At 46.5% G+C, this 26,590-nt stretch overlaps 3 protein-coding genes across 6 annotated transcripts; 2 read left to right on the forward strand and 1 right to left on the reverse strand.

The window, feature by feature from the left end:
• Positions 1–127: 127 nt before the first annotated feature.
• LOC127590947 (metal transporter CNNM4) lies at positions 128–12,318 on the forward strand. 3 transcript variants are annotated; one of them, XM_052050614.1, is made up of 11 exons: positions 128–722; positions 1,502–2,057; positions 2,472–3,077; positions 3,686–3,926; positions 4,288–4,431; positions 4,600–4,734; positions 5,429–5,598; positions 5,810–5,906; positions 6,335–6,424; positions 7,580–7,761; positions 7,835–12,318. In XM_052050614.1, the coding sequence occupies exons 1-11, from the start codon at positions 694–696 to the stop codon at positions 8,249–8,251; spliced, it is 2,667 nt and encodes an 888-aa protein (XP_051906574.1). In that variant the 5' UTR covers positions 128–693; the 3' UTR covers positions 8,252–12,318. The 3 variants fall into 3 exon arrangements, with proteins under 3 accessions (XP_051906574.1, XP_051906575.1, XP_051906573.1); XM_052050613.1 differs by lacking the exon at positions 128–722 and having other exon boundaries at positions 749–2,057; XM_052050615.1 differs by lacking the exons at positions 128–722; positions 6,335–6,424 and having other exon boundaries at positions 748–2,057.
• Positions 12,319–13,742: 1,424 nt separating this feature from the next.
• Positions 13,743–21,374, forward strand: LOC127590957 (metal transporter CNNM3). 2 transcript variants are annotated; one of them, XM_052050634.1, is made up of 12 exons: positions 13,763–14,489; positions 15,231–15,565; positions 15,658–15,834; positions 17,064–17,221; positions 17,295–17,438; positions 17,518–17,676; positions 17,822–17,991; positions 18,128–18,224; positions 18,356–18,486; positions 18,626–18,767; positions 18,942–18,994; positions 19,799–21,374. In XM_052050634.1, exons 1-11 carry the CDS (start codon positions 13,794–13,796, stop codon positions 18,983–18,985), a joined length of 2,253 nt encoding a protein of 750 aa, XP_051906594.1. In that variant the 5' UTR covers positions 13,763–13,793; the 3' UTR covers positions 18,986–18,994; positions 19,799–21,374. The 2 variants fall into 2 exon arrangements, with proteins under 2 accessions (XP_051906592.1, XP_051906594.1); XM_052050632.1 differs by lacking the exon at positions 18,942–18,994 and having other exon boundaries at positions 13,743–14,489.
• Positions 21,375–25,024: 3,650 nt separating this feature from the next.
• LOC127591056 (transcriptional activator protein Pur-beta-like) lies at positions 25,025–26,585 on the reverse strand. The gene has a single exon (XM_052050856.1). The coding sequence runs from the start codon at positions 26,499–26,501 to the stop codon at positions 25,611–25,613; it is 891 nt and encodes a 296-aa protein (XP_051906816.1). The 5' UTR covers positions 26,502–26,585; the 3' UTR covers positions 25,025–25,610.
• Positions 26,586–26,590: the final 5 nt, after the last annotated feature.

A 26,590-nucleotide genomic window follows, 5' to 3' on the forward strand; every position in this document is an offset into this window, starting at 1 on the left:
ACATGTTTTTTTTTCCTTCTTAATTGAATAACACGGAAGACACTTGTAACAACAAACTTTTATTCAAGAAATGTATGTAAATGATCCAAACCGTTTCACTCTTGTATTCATACATTCCTAATAACAGCAGACACATGCTCAACTTCAGACACTTTCACAAATGTATACATACATAAATAAGAAATAACACCTATTTTGCTGCCTGCAATCATGCATGAGAAAATCCAACAGTTCCCAAAATGGAATCAGCGATTGAAGGAAATAAACATTACAAACTATGACATATAATTTGGGACATGTTGAGGTAAATTTGGGCATTGAAAGTGAAGAAAAGTTACAGTGAGAAAAATAAAGATTAAAGAGCCCCCTTGCATGGTAGTGATCGAAACGAGCCCGAAGAGGGCGCTAGCGGCAAGGCCACATGCATCAGACGATTACGTAAGAGCTGATTTTGGCGCAACCGCGACAACTCAAGAGTGTGTATGACGTAATTAATGTATTATCAAATGTCATACATTTGAACATATTGCACGCCGCGTATTTTGGCAGGGGGGCACGTGACCTTACATAACAGCTGTCGAGCTTCCGAGCAAGGGAGGGTGACGCAGTGTCTTGTTTACAACTTGTACTTACGTCACGACAGCCGGAAGTGGACATCAACGATCCAGTCGCAGGACACTCATCTATCCCACAATGCACTGCGCTGCTAGCGCAACTTACTGGTTGGTCCTCTTTCACGTTTAAATGGCTCCATTTATATTAAACCTTTCACCTTTATTTATCCAGGTAGGCCAATGAAGAACAGATTCTGTTTTGCAACGTCGATTTAGTTGCAGACATTAGAGTAAAACGTGGCAAATACAAATGTATCAACAAACTTGCAATGCGACGTACACAAAACAAAAAAGTACACCCGTTTCAGAACCATTATAGAACACAACTTTGAGTGATTTGAAAAATGTAATGTTGTTCTATAGAACGTATATAAAATAGAGAAGCGCAATATTTGGACAAATCTTATCTTATAGGACAATGTAGTTTGATAATTACAACCGTTTGAACGCGAGTTTTTAATACAGTACATCATATTCATGTATTAACAGATTTAAACAGGATTGCCGGCGACCGTTAACTGCTGGTATTTTTTTCATCGTCATGGATGAATACAGTATTGCGTATGAAGAATACATTTAAGGTTCGAAAAGGATAACCATACTATATCCGTTTTTTCTTATTTATAAAGTGTCGGTCATGAGACCTCGGAGCGCTCGGTAGCCTCCGCCACACACCACACATGGACGTCCTGAATATCTTTAAATGTATTATGTATGTCCATATGAATGCGCCAGGCCTCGCGGATCACCTGGGCGGACGGAGGGCGTGGCCTGTGGGACTCGCGTAAATGACGTCACCGACGTCTAGCGGCCAGTCAAACAAACATGGCGAGAGAATGGAGAGGCCAGCAGGGTTACATCGTCACTGTCCTCCTCTTCCTGTGCAGCGCGGACGGAGCTCGCTCGGAGGCGGCGGCCGGCGGGGGACGAGCCGGCGACGGCGGGGGAGGAGGAGGCGGCGGCGGTGGAGGTGGCGGCACGCAGGTGCTCGGGATGCGGCTGGAGACGAGCGACAAGCCGGCCAGCACCGGTGACGACGGCGTCCTGCAGGTGACCGAGGACAGCACTGTGCAGCTCCGCTTTTACGGCCTGAGGCTGCACCCTGGCGCCTGGACGCTCATTCGCTTCACGGAGCTTTCCGCGGGCGGGGAGGAGGATGCAGGTGACAGCGGTATCTGCTCAGATTTCACGAAGGACATCGCGGTCGGGACCTTCATGAACGTGAGCGGCCGGGGGACGTCGGGGCTGCTGCGCGTGCACGTCAAGCCGCTGCGCAAGAGCGAGCCAAGCAGCGAATACGCGCTGTGTACGCGCATCGACAACCAGGAGGACGACGACGCTGGCGACCACCGCCGCGGCGGACGCTGGCAGCTGCTGGGCGACCACGACGGGCACCTGCTGGTCGTGGAGGAGAAGAAGTCGCTGCTGCCGCTGTGGCTGCAGGTCAGTGACGGTCCAAGAGTCCCCCCCTCCCCCCAAACATGTTCAGATGTCGAATCTGGTTTTAGAAAAAATAAAATAAAACTTTTTTTGTTTTATTTTCTTGTTTTTTTTTCATTCCAGCATTCTAGCAGGCTCCTATGCAGGCAGTGATTAGAAGTAACGAAATACAAATATTTCCACTTATATTACATTTGACCAATTAGTGTGAACTGTGTTTTGTTGCTAGGGTGTTTTCGCACCCATTTAGCCAATTTTGGGGAGATAAATGTCAAACTACCATTTTTAAAAGCCATTTCCTGGGAATTGAACATTATTTAATGGAAAGCTATGATGCCCGAGGAAAAATATAAACGTTTAGTTTTTCCCTCAGCGACCTTTGTGAAATAGTGAATGACTAGTTTTCGTACTTGACAGGTGATCCTGATCTCGTGCCTGCTGGTGTTGTCGGGCATGTTCAGCGGTCTCAACCTGGGCCTGATGGCGCTGGACCCCATGGAGTTGCGCATCGTGCAGAGCTGCGGCACGGACAAGGAGATGAAATACGCGCGCAAGATCGAGCCCATCCGCAGCAAGGGCAACTACCTGCTGTGCTCGTTGCTGCTGGGCAACGTGCTGGTCAACACCACGCTCACCATCCTGCTGGACGACTTAATCGGCTCGGGACTGGGCGCCGTGGTGGCCTCCACCGTGGGCATCGTCATCTTCGGCGAGATCGTGCCGCAGGCGCTGTGCTCGCGTCACGGGTTGGCGGTGGGCGCCAACACCATCGGCGTGACAAAGTTCTTCATGCTGCTCACCTTCCCGCTCAGCTTCCCCGTCAGCAAGCTGCTGGATGTGCTTCTGGGTCAGGAGATCGGCACCGTGTACAACCGCGAGAAGCTGGTGGAGATGCTCAAGGTGACCGAGCCCTACAACGATTTGGTCAAGGAGGAGCTCAACATGATCCAGGGGGCGCTGGAGCTGCGCACCAAGACGGTGGAGGATGTCTTGACGCCGCTGGCCGACTGCTTTATGATCCAGGTCTGTGTTTGCTGCTTCTTCGGGATGGGGGGTTGGGGGGGGTTGCTAAATCGAGTCATCAGACGATATTATGGGCAGTGGGGAAAAAAATGACTAATGAAGTTCCTTTATTTGTATCTGAAATGACACCACAAAATTCGTTGAATCATAATTGGTCCGGCCCCCGATATGATATGAGAAAAGCTATGAAAAGCCAATTGGGAATTTGTTTGATATTTTCCTTAAGCTACGTGTACTAGTACACTCATTTATAAAACACTTCCATGGACAAGTTGAACAAGCATCTTAAACTTACATTTGTCCAACACTAGTCTCACGTTTGGCCTCGTCAATTTGAATGCACTGTCAGAATAGTTCAGTTGTATTTAACTTTTTGTATGCTACTTTTCAAATTGTGAATCTTGATAGGTCCTTAAAAGCCTGAAGCAAAAAAAAAATATATATATATATATATATATATATATATATATGCCTACTAGTGATCCGGGAATTGCAAATGGATTCCCGACTCCCGAATCAGGAAACGGGAAAGCTAGCTAAATATGTTGCCAAGCAATTCGCCATATGTAGCAATAAACAAAAGCGCTCAATTGGCTTTGGCGCGGCAGGCGGACGCCGTGCTGGACTTCGACACCATGTCCGAGATCATGGAGAGCGGCTACACGCGCATCCCCGTCTACGACGACGAGCGCTGCAACATCGTGGACATCCTGTACGTCAAGGACCTGGCCTTCGTCGACCCGGACGACTGCACCACGCTCAAGACCGTCACCAAGTTCTACAACCATCCCGTTCACTTCGTCTTCCACGACACCAAACTCGACACCATGCTGGAGGAGTTCAAGAAAGGTAATCTCGCACCTTCCGAATGCCTGACTGGCTTTGTGCGTGCGAGTCTGTGCGTGTGTGTGGGTCTTTTGACCCCATCTTGACCTTTGCACAGGAAGCCGTGTTGTGCGTCCCCTGGGGCGTTGCTCTGTTTGGATCGATCGACCACATCATCGACCTGTCTGTTGTTTGTCCCTTTTCTGCCCTCACATTATCAACTGGGATCATCTGTCTGGATGCCACAATTTTGAATATGTAATATATAGTGGACATTAATCACTTGCTGCCGCAGCCCATTTAGGCAGCAACATCTGACCCCTAAATTTCCATGCCGTCCGCTTCTGTTGATTTGAACAAAGCGCTTGTCACGCGGTCTCGTCAGGTAAATCCCACCTGGCCATAGTGCAGAAGGTGAACAACGAGGGCGAGGGCGACCCCTTCTACGAGGTGCTGGGATTGGTCACCCTGGAGGACGTCATCGAGGAAATCATCAAGTCGGAAATCCTAGACGAGTCGGACCGCTACAGTGAGTCACAATTTCTCGCCGGGCAAATATAGAAACCAAAAGCAGCTTTACTTGGTGGCCAGATTGGCTTTGGGATTAGTGTACCATGTTTGATCAGATTTCCTAAAGTTAGATGAGGTTCCGTGACGGGTTTGGTTGTGACACCGTTTCCGTTTGTCCCTCCTGCAGCTGACAACCGCAACAAGAAGCGAGTGGACGCCAACAAGAACAAACGAGACTTCTCGGCGTTCAAGCATGACGCTGACGCCAAGACAAAGATCTCGCCGCAGCTCATGCTGGCCGCGCATCGCTTCCTGGCCACAGGTGGGCGCTTCCTGTTCGACTTTCACAGCAGCCCCTTTAGGCGGCAAACGTTTTCCTTATGTGAGTTGCATCCTTCATCATATAGCGACTACACTACACAACTTTTGGGAACGTATAGTACTACAGTAAATAACTTAATCTCTTAATGTTTCACTACCACGGCAGCCCGTTTAGGCGGCAAACTTTTTGATCATATTAATTTCACCCCTCTGCTTGTTACTGGCTACAGTGATTTTATACAGTGACTACACCACAAAGTTTTGCTTACATGATTTGCGCCTTCCTCTTCCTCCTTTGATTTCACAGCAGCCCGTTTAGGCGGCAACCTTCTGGCTGTGATTAGCTGCAGCATTTGCGGGTTTCGGGCTACTTTGTTTCAGGACAGTGACGCTACGACATAACTTTGTGAGCATACTTTGCTCTTTTCCTGTTTCAGGTCCTCCAGCAGCCCGTTTAGGCAGCAACATTTTGGGCCTTGATTAACTCACGTCTTTATTACTTGCTGCCTACAATGTTTAACCACATAGTAGTACTCTAAATTACTGCACCCTTTAGTAGTGATAATTTATCATACTAACGCACTTTTAGATGTTTCATAGCAACCCGTTTTGGCAGCAAACCTTTGTCTGACCAAATTGTTAATCATGTAAATGGACTTGTGAGGTACGAGGTGTTCTTCTGTTGCGCCTCTTAGAGGTGAGCCTGTTTGGTGGCTTCCATGTCACCGAGAAGGTCCTGCTGAGGATCTTGAGGCATCCCGACGTCGTGCAGGAGCTGAAATTCGACGACAATGACAAACGCGCCCCCCAGCACTTCCTATACCAGCGTGGCAAGCCTGTGGACTACTTTGTGCTTATTCTACAGGTATGTAAAACCACTACATGAACAGAAACCGCCTCGGATTAGCTTTCAGTAAGGCCACACCACAGCCTCTAATACAATATTAATAATGTGGATGTCACTGGAGAACACACATACACAGATGCTGTCACACTTGAGTGTGCGTGCGTGTGTGTCCGTGTGTGTGTGTACGTGCATACATGCGTGATTGTGTGCTCACACGTGTGTATTTCAGGGTCGAGTTGAGGTGGAGGCGGGAAACGAGAATATGAAGTTTGAGACGGGACCCTTCTCCTACTACGGCGTCATGGCGCTCAGCACGCCATCGCTGGGTGAGCCTGCACACACACACAAAGAAACACATCTATTTGTGAACGTATGTTTCCATGTGTTCGCTGATTCCACGGAACGGTTTCTTCTAAAGGAAGCCATTTTGTATTTTTTAAGCTAAGTGTCGTTTGTGATTATGTAACGTTACGTGTGTGTGTGTGTGTGTGTGTGTGTGTGTGTAGACGCGCTCATCCGACATGTCAACAGGAGTGCTCGTCTTAATCCTGCGCTGAAAATAGATAGTTCAAAGGTGGCGAAGCACTTTGATTAAAGACGGGATTGCGATGAGCTGTTGTGCCGAATCAAGTGTCTCGTGAGGCTCCCCGTTGGAGTCTGCTGTCCAACAAACAATCAAACAACAAATAAATCCTCTCTGTCTTTCTCCTACCACCAACCCCCGGCGGCCCCGCCCTCACCTCTCCCCCCCCAGCCGTGACCCCCCCTCTGTCCCCGTCGGTGGCGTCCCCCCCTCCGAGGCGCCTCTCTCTTAAGAGGTTTTCCGTGTTCTCTCGTTTCCCAGGTAAACATGGTGGGGGTGTATGAGGGGGGTGGGGGGGTGGATCGCTCATCCTTCACCTTCGTCTTCATCATCACCGTCATCATCATCGTCACCTCAGCCTTTGCTCAGCAAACTGCTAGCTGTTAGCGTTTGACCTCAACGGCGACATTGAAGAGCAGTCTAAGTGGTTTAATCCTCCAGCGGGGACAGCTGCAGTGCTTAGTTTGTTCACCAGAGGGCAGCTGAGAGTTACATTAAGAAAACATTCCAAACAACTCGGCAGCTTCCAGCATCTGTTTCCGCGGTGATAAATCCCCCCCCCCCCACCCCTTTATCCAAAATGAGCTCAACATTCCAAGTTATTCTTGGCCCAGGAATGCTAAAGCTAAAACCAGCGCTAACAACGAAGCGATGCACTGCTCTTCAACATCCGAGACATTCTAAGGCGCACGCTTTTGAACGGCAAACTACGGAAATCAGCCTTGTGATTGTAATAATAGTGCATTTACATTTTTTTTTGGCAACATGACGTTAAACATCAACGACAGAGACGACGGACGCAGAAAGACCCGCAGCGTCGTTATACAACAGACACGGGGGCGCACAGAGATGTGAAACATGATCAAAGACGGATACTGGCGTGTAGAGAGGCACAAATCCTTGAAACATCAAAGACAGTCACAACACCCAAAATAACTGAAAGAGGAGACATTGGTGCAGGTGCACACACGCGACTGATGTGAGTAAAGAGGCACAGGCGCTTTTTAATGTCCAAACATCAAAGACTGTCACGACAAAGGTGCGTATAGTCACAGCTCGCTTCAAACGTCAAAGACAGCGACACACGTGCCACTTTCTTCTCACGTGCTAACTAAGCTAAGCATGCTAACTTCTGTCCTTTCCTTTACGCTTCCCCGCATTACTGCTCCCCCCCTCACCCCCATTCACCTTGCCATCAAGTAAACTCCCACCCACCCCCCTCACTCCCTCCATGCCATCACCGATGACATCACCAGACCTCAGCCAATGAGAGTCCTGCGCCAAACAATGCGCGGCGGCATGTTTGTCGTTCACCCCCCCCCCACCTTTGTGTTTTGCATTCAAGTAACGTGCCGTTTGTCCGCGCGGGCGTAAATTACGACGACCTTGACGCACACCCTTGCCATCCAATCCCAGAGTTCCGCTCTCCGTCGCATGGGGGCAACCTGAACCGCTCGGCGTCCATCAGCTGTAGCGAGCGCGGCGGCGCCGCGGAGAGCGGCTCCATTGGCGGCAGCAACAGTCAAATCGCGGCAACTCCTTTCCAGTACGTGCCGGATTTCTGCGTGCGAGCGCTCAGCGACCTGCAGTTTGTCAAGGTAGAATGTTTCAACATCGGAGACGGGACGCAACGGGTGCATGTCAAATGAACTTGCTGTTTATGGTCCTCAGATCACGCGAGCGCAGTACCAGAACGGCGTGCTGGCGTCGCGTCTGGACAGCACGCCGCAGTCCCCCGAGGGAAGTCAACAGCGTCTGGACACGGCGGTGCCTCCCGTCACGCCGTCGGGCGGGCGCCCCCTGTTGCCTCTCGCCACGCCGCCAATCAAGCGTCTACAGTCCAACGCTCAACCCATCCGTACCGCTCAGCCGCCACCCAGCGGCACCGCCGCCGGCGCCTTGGCGCGGCGCCCCAGCCAGTCGGCACCTCCAAGCGACCAGGTCATCCAAGCGTCGCCGCCCGGGGACGTGGAGGGCGTCCCGGGTGAGACCGCCACGCTGCTGGGCGAGCAGCGTAACTGCGCGGACCCCCGGCGGCCCGCCCTGCCCCTCACCCACCCACACGCGCATACCGAGAGTACCATTTGACACGCATCACTTCCTGTTCCCCCGTGACGCCACCCAAGAAGAGCGAAAAGGATCTGCATGTCGCCATTGATAAATAATGACCCGATGACCACTTTCTCATCTACTTTTTCCTTGGCGTTTCACCGATGGTGCTTTTCTGTGAGAAAACCACCAACATGGACCAGGTGTCCCGAAGTCGACCCCATGAATTTACCAGAGGTAACAATCGTTGATGAGCAATGACCCAGTAGGCCCTTTGACACTGTCCATCGTATCGTTTTTTTTCCACTTCTTGCTGTCTGAGAGGCACCAAAACAGAAAGGCCATGTCAACGTTGCCCCACAAATTTTCTGGCTTCAGAAGTAATATTGGGTGTCACAAAGGGTGGGGTGGAGGGCGAGGGGTGATAACCATCTAGCCCCTTTCACGCTGTCCATCTCATGTGTCTTTTTCCTGTCGCTGTTCACTGTGAAGACATCAACACGGTACAGTGGATGTGAAAGTCACACTGGCTTCACAGGTGATATCTGACAGAGAGGAATAATAACACTCTAACCCCCTTTCACGCTGACACTTTCCTTGTGTTAGATGTTCATTGTGAAAAGCAACAACAAAGAGCTCCCCAACTTCCGGATAACCGAGTTGAATGAAGGCCCACTGACCCCTTTCACATTGTCCATGTAAGCCGGCTACTTTTTCCGGTGTCACTAGCCTGGGAGAAAGGTACTGATGCGCTTTGCCACGATTTTGATTGATTCTGAGATTGTTACGGAGAAGAAGAGCAGGGCTGCGTTCAGGAACATTCAGGGTTCGGGACACTTGACTTTTGGGGCATTATTCTGACAAAAGGTGTTTATATAATATTTATTTATTTATTTATTTATTTATTTAGGACTCTGGTGATATTTGTTTTATATTGGGCGTGAGGTTGATGGCCCGGCTGCTATGTTGTTAGCATCGTTAGCTCCTCCATCACTGTGATCTGAAAAACTGATGTCACCGTATTTCAACAAAAGGTGGTTGTCGATGTTGCTGAGTCACAAGCTCACTTTAAGCATGTTTGACCACATTTTTTTTTCCATACAAAAGGGATCGTGGCGAATTAGCATTATGTTTCGCTCGCCTTTAAATGTGACGCAGCAGCTAGCGCAGCGTTGCCGAGCATCGTGGTAATTGAAAATGTAACGTCACATACGCCATTATCGGCACACATATGTGTGCAGCCACTAAAAGGGAATTTTTCTTTAATGCTAAGGTTAGCAGGTTGGGCGGTGTACTAGTGGTTAGGACATCCGCCTCATTGTGCTGAGGTTTAGGGTTCCAATCTAAGCGTGTTCTACCAGTGGGGTCTTGAATCCCTCATTCCAGAAACACAGTAGCTTCTTTGAAGACTTTAAATTATTATAAATTGTGAATGTTGTTTGTCTATATGCTATATGTGCCCCGCGATTGACTTGAGACCAGTACTAGGGTACCTCTTAGTATCTCTGACCAAATGTCAACTTGTTGGCGAAGTTAGCATGCTAAGCTAAACGGCTAATGTCAGCCATGGCTTCATGTTTAACTTGTGGCTGTGTCTTTTGAGACACTTTCTGTGTATTTATTAACTGTGGAGGTTAGGAATTCAGCACGTTTACACACAAAGACTAATGGACAAACGTACCATCGCATGCCGTATCAACCTTTAGCCTCAATGCTAAGCTAAACTGTCATTAGGGTAGATTCATTTACATATACACACACACATTCATAGCAACACTGGAAAGAATGCAAATCGGCTAACAAATGCTAACACTTCAAGCACGTAATCTTATTTATGAAACTATGATGTAAAGGGAAAAATATTTATTTAAAATGGAAAAAAATACATAAGCTAGCACTTTACACTTGTGAGGCCTACGACCAGTCTTACGTTTTTTTCAACTAGAAAATTGCCGAGTTAGTGGGAATTATGCGTGTCCACACTGTAAATAAGTAACATCTGGCGCTTAGTTTTACCCGTCGTTCAACAAAGAGAAATAATTGGTTCCAAAGAAATTATCACTTCCAACTAATTCTAGGAAATTGCCACAGTGGTTGGGAAGCACAAGTCTACGCTTTCCATCCGAAGCATGTAGGATGTTTTGATCCGTCAGTGGGAATGTTGTTTTACAACGGTACTTGAACACATCACAACACCATGAAAGCACAATATTCTTGTACTGTTCGGGAAATAAGCGTTGTCTTTGCTACTCTTGTTGGCTTTATCGGGCGGGCCCTGGGAAGCACTCGTAGCCTTTTACCGTACGTGGCGGAATGAAGCCGCCTGCAGGTTGACTGTGGGTACATGTGTGTCGCTTTTGCAAATTGGCTACTGTGAAATGTAAAAAAACAAAAACAAAAGAAAGATACTTTAGTGACATTAGTGTCCTCTATTTATTCTTGGTTAGTTTGCACTGAATCAAATTATTTTTTTGTGTAAATATCTGAGCAGATGATACTCAAATATATATAAGTATGTATAGAAAAGCTATACAGTGAAGCCCCGTTTATCGTGGGGAAGACATACCTGGTGAAAATCCAAATGAAAAGCCAAGCGTGTTTGCTTTAAGCTGCTTATTTGCCACTCCCAGTTGAAGTTACCTTTTTATAATTCTCACATAACATAACAAAAAAACAAAAACATTGTACTGTATATCGAAATACCCAAATCTTCAATCAAGACATGATTGTCTGCCAGCTTAATGCTAACATATAATAATCACCATGTTGATGTTATGCTACTTCCAAACCATCAAACAACTGCGAGTTTAATGCACACGGAGCAGGAGCCCATACAAACTGATACGGAAAAAAAATAATTCAAGATTGTTTATTGTGACACGAAAATGTTCAACCAAACTATTTCATCAAATGAAAGTTTGCTAGCTTAATGTTAGCCATATGCTGAACCCCCACATAAGGGGAAAATGAAATGAACAACGACATTACGGAATTGTAAATCTTTGAACAACTGCTACTTCACAAACACACGGAGCAGCTACACATACAAACAGTAATAACTAGTAGTGAAGCTCAGGGTTAGTTTACTTCCTGTGTCTTCTTCTTCTTGTTAATGATGCTGGTTGTCTTCCAGTTGAGCTCAGTGCTGCCCGACATCTTCTGGCACAATGTGGTACTACACAAAGGTTTCATCGCTCTTAATTGGGACATGCCTGTATATCCCCAAAAGCCATTAAAAAAAATACTTCAAAAATCTGCGATATAGTGGGGGTTCACTGTATAGAATCAACCTTTATGTCAGATTATTATGGGATGTTCTCTGAGCAATAAATAGCGCACAAGCTTTGACCTCATATTCCCCGCTCATCCTATGTAGCATTTTGACAACCAAAGTTTTGATTTCCGCCGCCGTCTTCCTCACGGTCCTTCTCCTCACAAATATTCAACTTCTTGCTTGATCCTTCTTTCCTCATGCACGTTTTGGCGGCTATGTTGGGAGCACTCCAACCTGAAAACTCTTTGTCCTCATTAGTAAGAATTCAGAATGACTGTGTCTGACTAGTAACTTTTGGTCTACTGTTATGCAATATAACTACTGCTGTGCTGCAGCAGTAACACTAGTAGGCACTAGTATCTTATTGGATCTAGTGCTTCACTAGTAGCACGCTGTTTTAAACTATTGCTCATTTTCCCCTTGCGACTAGGATGCCAAAGTTGCTACTTGTGAGGACAAAGAGTTAACTAATTCGTAGACGTTAAGATGGATAGCAAGGATATGGAATAAATGTTCCAATGGGTTTCCATAGACATCACCATCCTTCCTTGTGCATCGCTTTCTTGTAATATTGACAAATTCACAATAATAAGACCAATGGAATATTCTGTGTTGGACAGTGCAGTTAAGTCGAGTTTTGGATGCAAAGGTCTTTTCGAAAGACACTTATTAACAAATTTGACTTTGCCGGTGAATATTTAGCGTGTCTTATGCAATGTTTGATGGCCGGGAGTGCGTGCAATGTGTACATATGCTGTCCTGTTTTATAAAAGGCATCAGAAGAATCTGTCACGGGTTCATGAATAAACATGACTTCTATTTCTCTACACAACACCTGTGATGTGGGCTCATTCATCTGAACTCTTATCAAATAGAAGTTCCTCTCCCAACCTTGTGTCTCATCTGTATTTAAACTAATATGAAGCTACACTATGTGGTGTACATACATATTTTGGAAGCAGGAGAAATACTACCAAATAAACACAATAGCCTGTTGACAATAAAGTCAATGTCTTTGGCACGTTCGAACAGAGCCAACATGGCTGCCAATGTTCGTGCAGTTTCATAAATGCCATGTCGGCTCGCTCTTGTTAAATTCAATGCCTACCAGAAAGATTTGCGTTTTAATCATTGAGTCATCCACGTTATCTTTTAAAATGCGATTACGGACAATATTTAATTTATATGTCGGTTTACACGGCACGGTGATCAACTGGTTAGCACGTCGGGCTCACAGTGCAGAGGTGCAGGGTTCAATTCCAGCTCCGGCCTTCCTGTGTGGAGTTCGCATGTTCAGCATGTGCCTGCATGGGTTTTCTTAGGGTACTTCGGTTACTCGCACACATTCCAAGAACATGCATGGCAAATTGATCAAGCAGTCCAAATTATCGTTAGGTGTGATTGTGTCCACGAATGGTTGTTTATCTGTGTTCCCCGCGATTGGTTGGCAACCAGTTCAGTGTCCCCCCCCGGCTACAGCCTGAAGACATCTGTGGTAGGCTCCAGCACACCCTCAACCCTTGTAAGGATAAACAGATTTTTTTTAATGGATGGATGTCGGTTTACGAAACGTGCTGCTGCTTAGTTCTTTCTTTGTTCTTTCAAATCAATACAAAATGTGATCACAAATTAGGCATTATGTGAATGACTCGATGAAAGTGTTTTAATTGTATTTTCGATGTATGGTCCAAGTACGTTGACCCATTGGCATGTTTTCAACACGTAAAGCCCTCATCTTTCCCGTGATTTTAATGTGGCACGCGCCCTTGGAGATGAAAACAAACCAACCCGGTACCAAATTGTCCGCTCATCGGATCAGCCTTGTGTAAGCGAAGCCAAAATGGCCGCCGAAGCGCGCAGTTTCCCAAACCCCACGATTGCGACCTTGTGCTGCATTACGTGTCAGTAAGTTTGAGTTTCGAGTCGTTTAGTCGCATTTATTACTCATTGATTCGAGTTAGTTATTCAGTGGTGGATTTATGCTTTAAGTGGAAATGTGTTGAACATAAATGTCAGTAGATACGGCGTGGTACTTCGTATTACGTACCTATCTTAAAGTAAAACGTATCCTGCCCAAAAATTAGCATTATTCTCATCGGTTATATGCGGTTTACTCAATGGAGGTGTTTTAATTTTATCTTCGATGTATGTACAACGTACGCTGCTTCAAATGTTAGTTCTTCGATTTTAGATGTTTGTCTTATCCTTTTTCCCATGATTTGAACGCCGCAAGGTTCCGAGTGGGCGGGGCATGGCACGGAGTAGAGTCACATGACCCGCCCAGGAGCCAGCCTGACCAATTCCAATATGGTGGCCAGCTTGGCAGGTCTACGTTTGCTGTTGATGATATTGTTGATGGTATTGTTGTCGTGCGGGATCCGGTTGGGCTTGTGCGGCCAGGCGACGCCGCCCGTCGTGCGCCTGCGCCCTGAAGACCCCGCGGGCCGTGTGTGTATGAAAGGAGGGATAATCTCGGCGCCCCGCGGAGCTTCGTTCAAGCTGCGGGTCTTCGGCCCCGACCGGAGTAACCGGACCTGGCCGTGGCTGGCCTTCGCGCCCGAGGGGGCGCTCGGGGACCCATGCGAGGACGAAGACAGACGGCGGCAGGCCGCCTTCCTGGTGAAGGAGCCCTTTGCGGCCGAAGAGGATTGCAGCGGACTGCTGACGGTGGAGGTACACCCGGGGGGCGGCGGCGAGCAGCGGGACCTCCATCAGAACCTGCATCACGTGTGCATGAAGAGCGGAGGCAAGTGGACCTCGGTGAGTGAGGACAAGCTGCGCGTCAGCTCGGACGAGCCTTTGCCCGCTGAGCACATTCCTGCGTGGGGCCTGGCGGTGCTGGTGCCGATGCTGGTTCTCGTCTGCGGGCTACTGAGGACGGTTCAGCTCAGCCTGCTGTGGCTCGACCCGGTCGAGCTTTACGTGCTGCACAGCTGCGGGTCCGAGGAGGAGAAGCGCGCCGCCAAGCGTCTGGAGCCTGTCAGGAGAAGAGGGAACTTTATGGTAAGAACAATAATAATCATCATAATCATTTTTGCTGTCAATTGCGCAAGACCGACAAGGACAAATTCTGCCCCAGAAACCGCGTGCCAGCTCAAAGTAAATGGAATGAAGCTTCAAAGTTGTAAAAAATTAAGCCACCCTCTCCGCGAATTCAAAGGATGAGAAAACAAAGTCTGGAAACTTTTTCAACTCGCACCACTGCTCTGTCATTTGTTAACTTGCCAACACTCGCTGTAACAACGAGGTGCTCTCAAGCAGTGATTCCCCCAACCAGTGTGCCGGGGCATATTAATGTCCTGTGAGAGCTCCAGCGGAATTGATCACATTTTATTTTATTGGTGAGAGGATTATTTATTCATAGAAAATAATGCATCTTTGGCCGTCTATCTATACCACTAACTTATAGTTAACGACAATCTTAAATGGCAAAAATTGTGAAGTTGACAAATGTATTCTGTCTTTGTGACAATTTTATTTGGAGGTGTGCCATGCGATTTTTAGAACTTAAAAAAATGTGCCTTGCCTCAATAAAGTTTGTGAATCACTGCTCAAAAGCACAAAGGTGCTCTAAGTGGGGCCTCCTTTAAGCAACGCCCAAAATCTGAGGAAAACTGAAACGGTACAAACTGTACAAACTGTTGATCTTCACAATTCAGTTCTACATAGTCTGAAAATTGGTGACGTGAGTCATGTGCATCCATGACTTTTGTGTTTTGGTTTGGCGTCCGTTGTGTTTGGCAGGCGTGCTCGCTCCTTTTCCTGTCCGTCCTGGGTCACTCGGCCGTGGGGGTCCTGCTGTTCCGGGTGTTGGGTTCGGTGGCGTCGGCCGCCTTCGCCGCCGCCTTCATGCTCTTCTTTCTGGCCGAGCTGCTGCCTCACGTGGTCTGCTCCGGCTATGGCTTCCAGCTGGCTCCAGGGCTCACCTGGCTGGCCCAGGTGAGCATGGTGCTCACCTGCCCGCTCTCTTGCCCCCTGGGTCTGGTCCTGGACCTGGCCCTGAGGCGTGACATCAGCACCTGTTGCATCCGCGAGCGAGCCATGGAGATGATCCGCACCAGCGTCAACGACCCCTACAAGTATGGCCTCCCGCCTTCGATAATGGCGATGTTTTAAAAATTGTATTTACTTTCTGCATTGTCACGCCACGCCCGCGTGTGTCTTGTCGCAGTGAGTTTGTGAAGGAGAAATTCAGCCGTGGGACGCTGCGCAGCAAGACGGTTGAGGATATCTTGACGCCCCTCAAGGACTGTTTCATGCTGGCCAGCTCCACCATTCTGGATTTCTCCACCATGTCGGACATCATGCAGAGCGGCTACACGCGTGTGCCCATCTATGAAGAGGAGAGGTAGGAGATAACGCTTCAACTTAGACTCGACTGCTCGTCGTGTGCACTCGTGTCATTTGGCGCCACCTGCTGACAAAGCTCATTTGATACAATTTTACTTTTTAATTTGACCCCCCCAAAATAATTGACACTAGAATGTTCAAAATGAAATTTCAGGAGTGTAGCAGGCATAAATGTTTTTCAACAACCAGACAGGGGGTTTATTCTTATCATTGTAAAATTACAATGAAAAAAAAAGATGCTACTTCCAAAAATCAACTCCAAAATGTACAGCAAAAACTTGAAAATGTGCATAGTTGTATGATTACAAGAAATAAAAACGAATATGATGAAGTTTTGATGTTAAGAGAAAAAAAATGACAAATGATCCAAGACTAAACTAGAGCGAGGGAAAATGAAGCTTCATGAACCACTGGTGATAGTTTTTTTGTTTTGTTTATTTGTTTGTTTGTTTATTGAACATAAAACATATACAGTAATAATTTGACAGAAAATAAGGTAGATAAAAAAGTAAAAAGAAAGAAATCAGTCATTCAACACAGTTATTATGTTCAAGGGAGTAGGATGAAGTAAAAAACTTATCTAGTCCTACCCCGTTATTGTTTATATCTACAAAATCATTTTTATATCAATCAGAAAAGAAAAAGTAAGAAGAAGTCTCCATTAAGGCTCATACTTTACTCTTAACCGTGATATTTTTACAACTTTTGGTTTGTATCGGGATTATATACATCCTCACCCTGGCACTCTTGTGTCAATTTTCTCTTGTATTCATAATGGATATTTCAATACCTTTCTCTATTTATCAACTTAGTTCTGATTTATCATTATATTTAATGTTTAGAATTTATCATTTTAACTCTGATTGATGTAGGTTGTTTGTACTATTTTTTTTAATTTGTTTTTGAACTCGGCAAGCGATTCAGGAACCACTGGTGATAGTTTTTTTTTCCCCTGCAGATTGTGCTCTTGTCTTTAAAAAAATGTGCAATGAAATCATATTACATTTCCATTGCATCTTTAAATAAAGAATGGCATCCAGAGGAGTAAAAAAAATCACAAGTGCTTCATGAAGCTTCATTTGTGCATTACGACTGGATATTGCGGGATGAAAACAGAATTTGATTATTTTCCAGCCATCGGTAGTGTTGGCGAATGCAGGATGAAGCAAATGTTCACGCTAGCCGGTTTTACAAGCGAGTGATTGTTGCCCGTGCGACGGCGTGCAGGTCCAACATTGTGGAGATCCTGTACGTGAAGGACTTGGCACTGGTGGATCCTGACGACTGCACGCCCATGACCACCATCACCAAGTTCTACAACCATCCGCTGCACTTTGTCTTCAACGACACCAAGCTGGACGCCATGTTGGAGGAGTTCAAGAATGGTCAGACTTGCCGGTTCGCTTGCGCGTTCCGCTGCTGCTTCCTTCGGCACTGACGTTAGCTTGTTGCGTCCAGGCAACTCTCACATGGCCATCGTGCAGAAGGTGAACAATGAGGGCGAGGGTGACCCCTTCTACGAGGTTCTGGGATTGGTCACCCTGGAGGACGTCATCGAGGAGATCATCAAGTCGGAAATCCTGGACGAGTCCGATGGTTACCGTAGGTTCTCTCAAAGCAAGTCGTGATGACGTGTGGATTTGAGGGTTAACCGCCGTCTGTTTCTCGCATGCCTTTGCAGTGGACAGGAAGGTGAAGCGTCCTCTGCCCCCGCTGGAGATCCCCGTGGTGCCTCGCGGGGCCCCCGATGAGTTCTCGCTCTTCAAGATGCCCGAAGGCGAGCCAAAGATCCAGACGTCGCCGCAGCTGCTGCTCGCCACTCATCGCTTCCTCTCCAGAGGTGCGTGTTGTCGCCAAGCGCTTCCCGTCGGCCATATTGGAATCGAGCCCCGCAAGGCTTTTTTCCCCAATGGCGCGTGCTCCTCGGCCCGATTGAAGGTCCTCGTAGTGTGTCCGCATGTGGTCGTGTCTTTGGTGTCGCGCAGAGGTGGAGCACTTCAGCCCGGCGCGTGTGTCTGAGAAGATCCTTTTCCACCTTCTGCGCCACCCCAGTGTCAACCAGGAGGTGCACTTTGACCCTAGCAATCGCCTCAGCCCCGCCCACTATCTGTACACCCGCAACCACCCGGTGGACTACTTCATACTGCTGCTGCAGGTGCGTGCGTGAGTGAGTGTTAGAGACTGTGACATTGTGTGTGTGTGTGTGTGTGTGTTTGCAAAAGCGTGTGTTCGTGGGAGAGTGTGAGAGAGCGAGGTGAGACGTAGAGTAAGTGCACGTATTGTGGCGGCAGGGACGAGTGGAGGTGGAGATCGGCAAAGAAGGACTCAAGTTTGACAACGGCGCCTTCACCTATTACGGCGTGTCGGCACTCACACTGCCCTCCTCAGGTTAGCGTAGGAACTGCAACAACACACACCAGCATGGGTCAGGACTTCAAGTTTGATTTCATATGTTGATATTTCATGATTCATTGTTATTTTGATTCAGATGGTTAGTAAATGTGTGTATGCGTGTACAGTGCATCAGTCCCCGGTATCGAGTCAGCGGCAATCTCCCCGAGATCCGTTTGACGCGGCCGAGGCGACCAGTCCGTCCAGTTACTGTCCGGACTACACGGTCCGAGCGCTCACCGATCTGCAGCTCATCCGGGTACGTACTTGTCAAGTCACACCGTGCGTGTGTGTGTGTCTATGACAGTGTGTGTGAGATTACGGATGTGACCTTGCATGTTTAAAGTCGGTACGAGATGGTCCTTCCATTCATGCATCGTGTGTGTGTGCACGTGCAGGTGACCCGACTGCAGTACCTGAACGCCCTGATGGCGTCACAGGGCGGCGGCGGCCCTAGCCCAGACCCGCCGGAGATCAAGATACTTCCCAACAGTCATACGAAACTGCTCAATGACAGGAACGTGGCCTCGGCCGCTCAAGGTTAGACCAGATGGCGGCGGCGGCCGCGGCCGCTTGTCCGACCACCTGCTCGTGGTCCCTCCAGAGCACACCCTTGTGGCACTCATGCCTAACCACTTCCTGTTTCCTTTTTCCTGTACTAAACAAAACACCCAAAATGGTTCCTGTCTTTTCTTTGCTGACTTTCTTCTCCAGACTTGAACTTCTCTTTCTTTGACACCATTGACAACTACTGCTAAGTGTGGCAGGTGAACGCAACCGCGCACGTTACAGCTCGGCTTACGTGTGTGTTTGTATTAGTGTGTACGTGGTGTATGTGTTTGTCACCGTTCTTTGCTTTCATTGATCAGTTCACACAATGCATCATATTTAATTCCTAATTTGAATATATTTTTAGCGTTCATTTTAAATGGCGGCATTATAAGGTTTTTATTTAATTCGTTTGTATTTAGAGCATTTAACTTTTCATTTTTTTAAACATTTATTCAAATTGTTAATTTTAGCATTATTCTGTTTTTAACATTTAATACTGTTTTTTCCTTTTTTTATCTGTTTTTATTATTTCAGCAATATTGCTTCTTTTATCATTTTTTGGCATCAATAGTTTTAAAAAATGTATTCAATTCATTTAGGATTTTAAGCATTATTTTTTTAAATAAATTAGTTTCAATTATCATTTTATTTTCAAATGCTTTTTTAACATTTATTTTTAATTTTTTTCTACATTACCTTAACATGAATGTAAATTTTTAGGATTTTATTAATTTTTTTAAATGTCATATTTTTGCTTTATATTTCAAACCTTGACACAATTAGTTTTACGATTAGCGGTACATTTTAAAATTTGATTACATGACATGCACTAAATTTATGATCTAGTCCATAGCAATTTATTTTTATCTTTTCATGTAATTTGCTTGGACATTCTTTTATTTTGTTTAATGTTGTGTATAGCATGATGTTATTTGTTAATGTTGAATTTAAAAGATGCTCCTCCATGTTCCTGCCCCCTCACTCCACTGTTCTGTGCTCTCATTGGTCGACTTCTGCAGATGGGACAGAAGACGACGACGACGAAGAAGGTGACGAGGCTCGTGCGCAGCGACAACCTCAAACGTTCATCTGACTGGACAAGACTGGTCTCCATTTCTCTTATGTCATTTTAATTATCATTATTATTTTTCGTCAAGATTATTATTAATATGTTTTATAAACACTGTGTGTAGATTTTTATTATTTGGTTTTGGTGAATTGGGGCGGTGCCTTTCTTCCAAGTGCACCATTGCCATTGGTCACTTTTGCTGTTTGCGTGCCAAATCGTGCGTGTGCGAGCATCCGTCCGTTCAGACAGCGACGCATGTCCTCCTTAGGCTGCATGGTCACGTGACCGCTCGGGCTGGTTTCCGTGGTTACGCCAAGAGGTTGTTGAGGCTTTGGTGGAGCTCACTGCGGAAAGTTTTGCTTCACAAGAATTTTCTTTGCCAAATGTCTCACAGAAAAAACTGATTCAATCTTGATCGACACTTAAAAAACAATTGCATTCCACATTCAAGTTAGCCACGGTAGCTAGGTGGCGTCTCTTTAGTGGTTTTTGTTGATAAATTGATGCTTTAGTTATCTTTGTGACTTTTTCACTCATCCTTAACTGGAACCCCAAACTAGCACCTTGAATCTTGTCCTATTGTCTTCATGTGTGTGTGAGTGAGCAGCATGCCAACTTGGATGGAGAAGTAGCGCGCACACATCGCTTAGTAATTTTATTTTATGATTTTTTTTTTGACCAGCTGACACTAGTTATCAAATGCATGCAAAAACTTTAGCCAAAGCTCATTTAGCTCATCTACCTACCTGGAAGCTAATATGTCACTTGGATGTTGTTTGAATTTACTTGGCCATTCCCTGAAACATAAGCCGACACGCTAACTTTAGCTCCCTTGCCTTGGAGGTCAATACTAAAAGGTACTAAGGCTAAGCTAATGTTTGTCATGCTGACAATGCCTTTTGAGTCGACTTTTTGCGTTACTGGTTCAGCACACCCTAAACTCTGTGTTTTAATTTGGGTATTTAACAGGCTCAGTGCTAAACTAAAATAAGCTAAACAATGCTACGGTTGGACAATCGATGTTTGAGAGGGTGGATTAGCCAATTCAATAAGATTATCTTTTGAGGGCTTTTGTTTTAGTAGTTTTATGAAGAAGAGTAATTAAAAGCCAATAAAAAGCTCAGCGTTATACTCTCGTTAGCGTGATTAGCAACGGGCTAGTTAGCGAAGTATCACGCATGTTCTCTCTTTCCGTACGCGTGTCTGATCAGTTGCTGTTAGAACTTGATATGCCGTCATCTTCCAGCAGAGAATCTTGTTTGATTTCAAGATTTGTTGAAATAGTTTTACTATTTTAATAACGTGTTCCATTTTTACATTTTTTTGGTATGAAAATTGAATGTAAAAAAAGAAAAATGTCAATGAGGAGTGTTCATAAATTAGAGAGTAGTAGACGAGGTTCAAGTTGTGGAATCACTTCCTGTTTGTGTTACACTTTTATAGTTTTATCCGCAGCAGCGACGTTGGCTTTAATACTTTCAAGTATTCAATTTTCCTAGGAAATAAAGTCAATCCTGTTCTAAATACATCTTAGTTTTCTATGTTGTAGCATTGAAACAAAAAGATTATTTTCTTGTTAACAATGTCCTCCTTTGCTTTTTCAGTCTGTGTCGTCACTCGGAGTTGTCATATTAGGTTGTCGTGTCGTCACGCTGTGTTGCATTATCGTGAGTTATCTGATCAAATTGTTATATCGTGTTGTGGTGTTGGCATGTTGGGATTTCATTTCATCTCGTCACGTCATGTTATCGTTTGTCACGTCATCATGAGGCTGTGGAGCACCCAGCAACTCGTTGACCTTTTGTGCACTTTTGTGTGTGTGTGTGTGAGTGTGAGTGTGAGTGTGTGTGAGTGTGCGTTGCCTCTGCCAGTCACATTGCGGGCACATGGCAACAGGATCTAAAAATAACCTCTTCGTCCTGCAGTATCAGGATTCCTTTGAAACTCCCAACATGTTGACACCGTTTCTTCTTCTCCTCCTCTCCGCCGCCTCTCTTTCCTCTCTGCCGCTTCCTCTTCCTTCAATTGCTATTTATTTATTTTTTGCTTTGGTTTTTGTCCAATCATATATCAGCCTGTAATGTGTTGCCGTGTCAATCTAATCTCACAGCTGCTGTCGCAACCAGTAGTGCCGGCTCATGGAACATTAACTAGATTAGCAGTGGGGGCTGTTTCGTCACGTTTCAATTTTAGCCAATGAAATTATTCATCAATTGTAATGATATGTGATGCGCTACGCACACGCCATCAACCTTGCCTTGCACACACCTCAAGCTGGAATGTCATCACAAACAAAGTGTCAGCGCTGATTGAATATTACAATTTTCCCATTGCGAGACTACTGAAGGTTATCGTCGAACAAGATAGTAATAAGATAATAATAAAGTAGTATAGAGGTGTCAAACTCAAGGCCGGGGGGTATATCTGGCCCACAACATTTTTTTTGTGGCGCGCAAAAGCAAATTGTGTTGTCTTCCATGACCCTCTCTAAGATCTCCCAACAAAATTTTACATTGTCATGTGTAATAAATAGTAGGAGTCGGGGTAGTAATAACAGTGTTATTATTAATTTTTTATGACATCATCAGGGGCCAGTGTTGTGGCCTCGTGAGGCTGACCTTGAAATTTGACCGGTTGATGAAAACAATCCCTTTGCAAACATACTTTTGATAGGTGGTGAAAGCCCCTGGCAGATTAGGTTGACATCCGATTGGACAAAAATATCCGACATCCAAGAAGCTCTAAAACGAATGCCAAAGACTTTAATGTCATTATAAAATTGTCAATATTAGAATTGAGCATTTAAATGCTGGTGATGATCTTGAGGCAAACGGACAGCTTCTCTGGCACTGGATGAACGCATCCGGGATGCGAGCACGCCAGACTTGATTTGTCTCGCTGCCTGCTGAGGAATTAGTGTGCTGTGCTCCCACAATGCACCAGTGCCACACTGCACATGTGCTTGCGTGCGCACGCTCATTAGTCAGCGGTCACTGGCCAGGGGTCATGGAGGACGCCGAGCCTCCAGCACGCAACGTCGTGATGAGAATTCAATATGTGCAGGATTCATGAAATGTGATGACATTCACAACATTTAGTTCATGGAATTCAGTGAATGGAATTAGATGAGATATTGTGTTATTAATTTCACTTTACAGCAAAAAAAAGAGCGAAAACGTTCAAAACTAATGAATAACCTAAAGGAAAATTCTACAAAACTGGAGAGCCCAAGATGACACAAATAAATTGAGTATATAATAAAGCAAATAGCAAACTGTGCCATGAGGCGATACTGAAACACAAATGGTGCAGCAACACAGATAGGCAGACAGTATCACTAAACTCAGTGGGATATATTCTTTATGCTCTGTGAAGAATGATTTGTATTACCGCAGCTTTCTGAGAAATTGTGACCGTCTCCATGTATGTCTGTATTCGTCTAACCCTAGGTGGTACTTTTTTTTTAATCCTACATATACCGCTGCTGACAATTCTTGCTGCTTCTAAATACGTTGATTGTTGATGGAGTTTAAGCAGTAATATGTACGTGTATATTCGATTGTATTGCGTTGTAGGCCCTGTAAGTCACAAATGTGACATTGAATGTACACTTAGTAAGAAGCACGAGTAGTAGTAGTAAGGGGGAGGATCATGGGGGGTGTGTACATACTTGTCTAATGAGAATGTGGCGTGGGTTGGCACAATTGTATGCTTGTGCGCCAGCTGACTCCCAGTGCAGGAATGTGTGCGTGTAGGCCCCGCCTACATTCACATATTCTGGCTTTGTTGCATTCTCCATTGAAACGTGCAGCTGCTGAGCACACACGTGAAGTCGGGGACGCCGCCCATGGGGTTTGGGGGGGGGGGGGGTTAACCCCCAAATTTCTTAAATTATTCAATACTAGTAGTAGGAGCTATAGTACTGTGGTTGTGATTGTATAAAAAGTATGTGCATATGTAGAAGCAGATAAAATGGTGTTAGTGCTGTCGTTGCAAGTGGAGTAGTAGACTCGGGAATTGTTTTCGGGGTAAAAGTTGTCATGGAGTTTTTAATGGTAGAAAAAGTAGAAATCGGAGTAGCACTTCTAGAGGTTGTAGTAGTTTTAGAAATTCTAATACGAGTAGCAGGTGGGAGCAGTCGTTGTACAACTGTTGTTGCAATTGTCCAGAATCGGAGTTGCAAGTGTAGTCGTGTACACGGTAGTAGATTTAGTAAAAGAAGTTCTATTAGTTTTAATTGTATAAGTAGCAGTTTAAGGAATTGTAATACAAGTAGCAGCTAATAGTTGTATCTTCTTGCAATTATCTAGAAAGTTATTGCAAGTGAAGTAGAAGACATACTAGTAGTAGTGGAAGTTGCAGTAGTCGTTATAGTACGAGTAGTTGTTGTATTTGCGGGAAAACAATGTTGTTCCATCTGCTCGGTATTTTGTTTGGTCTATGGAAGTCGTGTAATTGACGCCCACCCAGAAAGGTTTGTAATTTCCAATCAAAACCTAAGATGGCGCCAAAGCACTTTTTTCCGCCGAGGCAAGGCCTGACGAATCGAAGCTCCTCCACTCAGATCAACATGGTCACACTTCGTACTAACATGCCACCAGAAGGCACCATTTTACATGAGGGATTGCTTTGGCCTGGAAAAAAAAACAATTATATTGCAATTTCGTTATAAAATAGAATGTAAAGAATTAAATTAACTCAAGCTTGTGTCTGAGGATTAATCTGTTGCGGCTTTTTGTGGTGCACTATAGCGCAGTCAAGCAGACAAATGAGTGCTTATACCGGTTTACATGTGTTGCTGCACCTTTTGTGGTCAAACCTCTTATTGCTGCCATGCTGTTGTTATTCGTTAGCAGGTATGTGCAGTGTGTTTTCCTGACAGTGCCATGTGCTGCTGGATCCGCTGCTCTCTGGCCTCAAAGCAAGTGGAACGCCCATTCCTCTCGCCACGCCTTTTTATGGATTTGGACCAAAACATAACTTCTTTCAGAAGGAAAAGAAAAAAGTTGGGAGTCAACTTTGTTGGAAGAAATTAACATTTTCTTTATTCGTAATCCATGAAATTTTCTTTACATAATACAATTTCCTTTATAAGTATTTGAAAATATCTTTTTTGTTGCTGGTTTGTTATAACTTTCCTAGAATCTCATGTCAATAATATAGTTCTTTTTTGGGGGGGAAAAGAAAAAAAGGAAAAAGAACATCCACGGACGTGTTAGTTGGTGTCCAGCAGCGTCTCTTGCTGATGTTCGTGTTTTTATTTTTATTTTTTTTGTCCCGCGTGAGGCGAGAGAGAGGTCGATGGCAAAAGCGTTTCTGCTGGGGAGCCCCAAACGCTGCACTCCTCTGCCGGTATTGCTAAGAATGTGCCCTGGCTGTAATTGCGGCTGACTTCATCCTCCTCGTCAAACATGTGGCGGACAGTAATCCTTTGTGTGTGTGTGTATGTGTGTGTGAGTGTGTGTGTGTGTGTGTGTGTGAGTGAGTGTGAGACTTTGATTGGCAGCTGCTCCTCCGAGGCCAACCTACAAAACATCCCACAACGTGAACGACAACGAGGAGGACACCGGGAGCCTTCCAGCCTCCACGACACGCACTTAGGTCACGATTCGAACACTACCGAGTCCAACTTGGGTGCTAAGTGACACCGCACCACGAGGCTGATGGACGCTCGTTCACTCTTTCTTCTTTTTTTCTCCAATGCTGTGGGTGTACGTGCGCGCGGTGCGCACGTACGGCGGAGGCGGCGTGCGTGCGCGCGCTCAGTCGTCATCCACGTCGTCGCCCTCCGACTCGTCCCGCCTCTCGTACATCTTGTCCCGGTGGCGCTCCTGGATCTCCTTCATCTCGTCGGCGTAGCGGCTGAAGGCGCCGCCGAACTTGGCCCAGGCCTTGAAGGGTACCGTGATGGAGTTCCGGTAGCTGGGCTTGACTTCGCTGACGCGCAGAAACACCCCGTACTTGTTAGAGCCCACGTCGAAGAAGAAGCGCTTGGAGTCCACCATGATGGAGGTGCCCTCGGGGAGATCACCGAAGCCCCCCGCCGCCATGCCGCCTGCGCCGCCGCAGGCCAGCTCGTCGTCTTCGCCGCCGTAGTCGTCGATGAGCTTGGCCAGTGCGTCTCGGAACTCGATCAGGCCCTGCGCCGGAAGGGCTATGGTCTGGCCGGCCAGCATGCCGCCCACCGGGCCGCCCATGCCGAAGCCGGGCCCCCGGTTGACTGTCTGCCGGATCCGCAGAAACCTCCCCCGCTGGTTCTCTTTCAAGTCCAAGTAGTACTTGCGGTTTTCCCGCACCAAAAACTCGCTCTTGAGTGCTCGCCGAGGCCCACCGTCCTCGCCGGCGGTAGCCTGCGCGATCTGCTCGGGGCTGCTGGGGCCTAGCTGAGCATAGTGCTCGATGAAGTCCCCGAGGTAATCGCGCACCTCAGCGGCCACTGACAGCGAGAGGGTCAGCCGACTTTTGGAGCCTCCGGGCCCGACCTCGGCGATCTTGATGAAGCGGCCCTTACTGTTCTGCTTGACGTCCAGGTAGAAGCGCTTGTTCTGGATGTCGAGGCGCTTGGAGGCCAGCTCCTGGGTCTCCTGGTCCCGCTGAAAGCCCCCGCCACCGCCGCTACCGCCGCGCTCACTCCCGCTGTCACCATCCGCCATGTTCAGTTTCTGCCCATCTCCTCCTCTGTACCCAGCGCGCGCCGCCTTCACGCTCGCCGGGGCTGCGCTCGCGAAGAGGCTCGCGATTG

The sequence above is a fragment of the Hippocampus zosterae genome, chromosome 18 (assembly GCF_025434085.1).
Source record: "Hippocampus zosterae strain Florida chromosome 18, ASM2543408v3, whole genome shotgun sequence".
Taxonomy (NCBI): domain Eukaryota; kingdom Metazoa; phylum Chordata; class Actinopteri; order Syngnathiformes; family Syngnathidae; genus Hippocampus; species Hippocampus zosterae.